General features: G+C 39.1%; 1 protein-coding gene across 1 annotated transcript; it reads left to right on the plus strand.

Moving 5' to 3' along the window:
• The first annotated feature begins 1,772 nt into the window (after nucleotides 1-1,772).
• LOC105313644 (uncharacterized) lies at nucleotides 1,773-2,267 on the plus strand. The gene has a single exon (XM_011407232.1). The coding sequence runs from the start codon at nucleotides 1,773-1,775 to the stop codon at nucleotides 2,265-2,267; it is 495 nt and encodes a 164-aa protein (XP_011405534.1).
• The last annotated feature ends 2,580 nt before the right edge of the window (nucleotides 2,268-4,847 follow it).

A 4,847-nucleotide genomic window follows, 5' to 3' on the forward strand; every position in this document is an offset into this window, starting at 1 on the left:
CTCATGCCATTTGAAGGCATCTTACTACAGGTAGAAGCTCTTCACCGACTCACCCTGCACCTGTTGCAGGTACTGGAGTAAAGCTATGAAAGCTGAACGTACCAAGTTTTGACGGGAAGATCTTGCACTGGATTCCATTTTGAGAGCAGTTCTGTGTGACTGTTCATAATCGAACTGATATCTCTAACACTGAGAAGCTCGTCTATCCACGACAGTCTCTATAGGATGGTACTGCGAGGAGCGTAATTGAGGGATTGTCTAGGTCAGGTGAGCTCTATACTGAAGCAGTAGACAGTTTAAAGGCCCGTTACAACAGGCGTAGATTTATTCATCAGATGCATGTAAAAAGTGCAGTTGAATTCCCTCCATTGAATGATGGTAGTGGGAAAGAGCTGCATAAGCTCTATGACACTATTCAACAGCACCTTCGTGCTCTAAAGTCCATGGGTCAAGAACCCTTAGCCTCATTTATAACTTCTATTACTGAATTAAAGCTAGATGCTACTAATATGTTTGTGTGGCAAAGACATTGTCAGTCTCATGTTGATGTGCCGCATTATTATGATATATTGCAATTTATTGACCATAGAGCACAAGCCTCTGAATCAATCAATCCAATTGTGTCTAAGAGGGAAGGCAAGGGGGCAGAGGCTACCTAAGCAATGCTCATCTTTTCCTTGCCCTGTTACATCTACTTGTATATCATGTATAACTGAGAAACATCCATTATATGTCTGTCAAACATTTAAAGAATTACGCATGATCAAAAGATTGCATTATTGAAGGCCAATAAGCTTTGTCTTAACTGCTTGACAAATGGTCATCTGGCTAAGAACTGTAGGTCTCTACACAGGTGTAAACGGTGCCATGGTTTGCATCATACTTTGTTACACATTGAGACTCACAGTTCTGAGCCAGCCTCTGTACTAAGTCCAGTATCTGCTAATAATGTAGTAAATCTCAATTCTGATTGCCTCTTGATGACTTGTAAGGTACTTTTCACTGGTCCTGATGGTTCCATTGTTGAAGCACGTCTTTTGGATAATGCTCCAGCCTCTTTCATAACCGAGCGTATTGCTCAATTATTGCATCAACCTCGTACATTTCAGATGATACCTGTGTCAGGGGTTGAAGGGCTGTCTAGTTGCATTACTAATAAATCTTTTGCACAATTTTCAGCCTCTCCTATTAGAAATTCCAAGAGAAAGTTTAGCATTACTGCCATTATTTTGCTTCAAATGACATGTGATCTGCCTGTACAGCCTGTATCATTTGATTCAGGATGGCATCATATGTCTGGGTTGACTCTTTCAGATCCCAGTTTTGGACAACCAGGTCGAATTGATGCCCTATTGGGAATTGATATCTTTATCGAGTGCATGCTTAATGGGCGTGTGACTGGCCCCCCAGGTACACCAACTGCATTCAAAACTGAATTGGGTTGAGTACTTGGTGGACTGATCAAGCCACGTCATACTAGCACTAGAGTAATGAATCACGTGTCTGTTTCTTGTTTAAATGATGTTCTTTTGAAGTTTTGGAAGATTAAGGAAGCTCCATCTGACAATTTATCTATGTCTATGGAGGATCGTATAGTTGTATAGCATTTTCGAGACAATCACTTTCGGACTCACAGTGGTACATTTGTTGTCTAACTGCCTAAGAGAGCTGGTTCTGGAGCATTGGGGAATCTAGGGCACAAGCTGTCAAAAGGTTTTTATCTCGAGCATTCTTTGATTTATAAAAGGCAGTTTGGCGAAGCAGATAAGGTAATGAGAGAGCACTTAGAATTAGGACATGCGGAGCCGGTTCCCATTTCTGATGTTGATAAGCATGTCAGTGAAGTCTTTTATCTTCCCATGCACATAGTATACAAGAGCTCCAGTACTACTACTAAAGTTAGAGCAGTTTTTGATGCTTCGGCAAAATCCTCTACTGGAATTTTCCTTAATGATACATCGTTGGTAGGCTCAACAGTTCATTCTCAGTTACTAGATGTTTTGGTTACGTTCAGGTTTTTCAGAATTCCATTGGTTACTGATGTTAGCAAGATGTATAGAACAGTTGAGCTAAATCTTGGAGACAGAAACTTGCATTGTTTTGTTTGGAAATCTAAGCGAAGTGATACTGTTCAGGACTATCGTATGACTAGACTCACTTTTGGAGTTTCAGCATCTTGCTTTGCTGCAAACATGAGTGTCATGCAAATTGCAATGGATTATGAGTCTGAATACCCAATGGCTGCTAAGATGGCTTATGAGTCTTGATGTTGATGACGGTTTGTTAGGAGCAGATAGCATTGTTGAAGCTATTCATTTAAGGAAAGAAATGCAAGAACTGTTTGTTGGGGGAGGTTTCTTACTTAGGAAGTGGAACTGTAATGTCCCTCAGGTACTTGAATCTATTGAGCCTGATCTCACAGATACACAGGAGGCACACACTATCTCAGATCTTGACTTAGAATACACTAAGACACTTGGTCTTGAGTGGAATGTCACATCTGATTGTTTTCGCATCACAGTTTCCAAAACCCCATCCACTTCTAATTTGACAAAACACACTCTTGTATCTAACAGCTAAAGTTTTGATGTTCTGGGCCTATTTTCTTCTACTACTGTAAAGATCACAATTGTTTTGCAATGTCTCTGGGAATCGAAGGTAGGCTGGGATGAGCTAGCTCCTGCTTATATTACTGAAGTGTGCTTGATATGAGAATCTGAGCTTAAGAGCCTTTCAGGATTTCGTGTTCCTAAATATTATTTCCCTGAGATTACTCACTTGTACAGATTACAGCTTCATGGCTTTAGTGATGCATCTGAGGATGCTTATGCAGCTGTAGTTTATTTTCGTTCTCAGGACTTGAATGGTACTATTGGTACCTCAATAGTGTTAGCAAAATCTAGGGTTGCACCCACTAAGAGATTGTCTGTTCCCAGGTTGGAGCTATGTGGAGCTTTAATGTTATCTCAATTATTGGATTATCTTTAAAATCTTTTTAAATTATCTATTTCCGAAGTATATGCCTGGACAGACAGTACTATTGTTTTGAATTGGTTGGAGGGGAGTCCTAGATGTTTTAAAGTTTTTGTTGGGAATAGAATTGCATCTATTATAGATCAAATACCAGCTGATCATTGGAGGCATGTACAAGGAGTGGAGAATCCAGTTGATATACCCTCTGGAGGTTTGTTTCCTCAGGAGCTGACGGCAAATGAGCTGTGGTGGAAGGGACCTTCATAGTTAATGAATGAGGAGAGTAACTGGCCTAACCTTCCACTATTGAAAGCAACCATTCCTGAAGAAGAAAAGATTGTATCTCTTGCAGCAAATGTCTTTTTCTTGCCCTATATTGCCTTATGACAAGTTCTCATCTTTTGAAAAATTACTTCGTATAACTGCATTAGTCTCTCGTTTCATTTATAATTGTAGAAACAAGAATAAGGCAAGGACATAATATCTATTGTTAGCTGAAATACATAGTGCAGAATGGTATTGGTTATATATATCTCAAAGAGATAATTTTCACAATGAAGTAAAAACTCTTAACTTAAGGGAAAGTAGCCATCTATTGGTTTTGAATCCATTTCTCGATAATTGTGTCCTTTTAAGAGTGGGAGGTCGATTATGTAATGCTAGGATAACCTATTCCAAGAGGTATTCTATCATATTACACCAGAAACATCCAATAGTAAGGATGATTATTCAATCTGAACATATTAAGTTATTACATGCAGGGCCCACACTACTAATGACATCACTGAATCACATATATTATTGGCTTTAAAAAAGCCGCTCGTTCTATCACGCGAGGGTGTGTCATTTGTAGAAGGCAGTCTGCTAGAAGTAATAACCAATAATGGGGCAACTGCCAGCTGAGAGAATCAATCCTAGTATGGTTTTTGAAAATGTCGGTATTGATTTCGCAGGCCCTCTATATATTAAATATGGTCATGTCAGAAGACCAGTTATAATCAAATCTTATATATCTGTATTTGTATCACTAAATGTGAAAGCTGTTCATTTGGAACTAGTGTCAGATATGACAAGTGAAGCATTCATTGCTTGTTTGCGTCGATTTGTTGCTCGCCATGGTCACCCAAATCAGGTTTGGAGTGATCATGGGACCAACTTTGTCGGAACAAACTGTGAATTGAAAGAATTTAATGATTTTCTATGTAATCAAAAAGTACAGTGTAGTGTATCTAAATTTGTAATTCTGTAGGTATTGATTGGAGATCATACCAGAAAAAGCATCTAATTTCGGGGGACTATGGGAAGCTACTGTGAAGAGTACGAAAATGCATCTCAAGAGTGACTAGCAACATGAAACTGACATTTGAAGAAGCCACCACGATACTCACTCAAGTAGAGGCGTGTTTGAATAGCCGCCCTTTGATGATTATTCCATCTACAGATAATGAAGAATTGAGATACTTATGCCAGGGCACTTTCTTATTAGTAAACCGTTGACTGCTATTCCTGACCTGCCTATAATAACTCAGCAACCAGTGACATTACTTCGTCGTTGGAATTTATGTCAGTCAACTGTGAGGCATTTTTGGAAGCGTTGGTCTGCTGAGTATCTTGTTCAATTGAATTGTTTTAATAAATAGAGACATCCTTCTCATAATATGGAAGTTGGAGACATAGTATTTTTGAAGAAAAACTATGTAGTGGCTACCCAATGGCCATTAGGTCATGTCTTTAGAGTCTACAAGGGTGGAGATGATTATGTTAGAGTTGTTGATTTGAAGACAGTCAGGGGAGAATTCAAACGTCCAGCAAACAAGGTCGTGGTATTACTACCTGCATCTGAATCTGGTCATGAATGAATTATCCTAACATCT

Source organism: Amphimedon queenslandica, unplaced genomic scaffold (assembly GCF_000090795.2).
Source record: "Amphimedon queenslandica unplaced genomic scaffold, v1.1 AMPQUscaffold_13256, whole genome shotgun sequence".
In the NCBI taxonomy this organism is placed as follows: Eukaryota; Metazoa; Porifera; class Demospongiae; order Haplosclerida; family Niphatidae; genus Amphimedon; species Amphimedon queenslandica.

What these genes read in the sequence shown, in the direction of transcription:
- LOC105313644 (XM_011407232.1), top strand. Translation starts at nt 1,773, where the DNA reads ATGAGAGAGCACTTAGAATTAGGACATGCGGAGCCGGTTCCCATTTCT.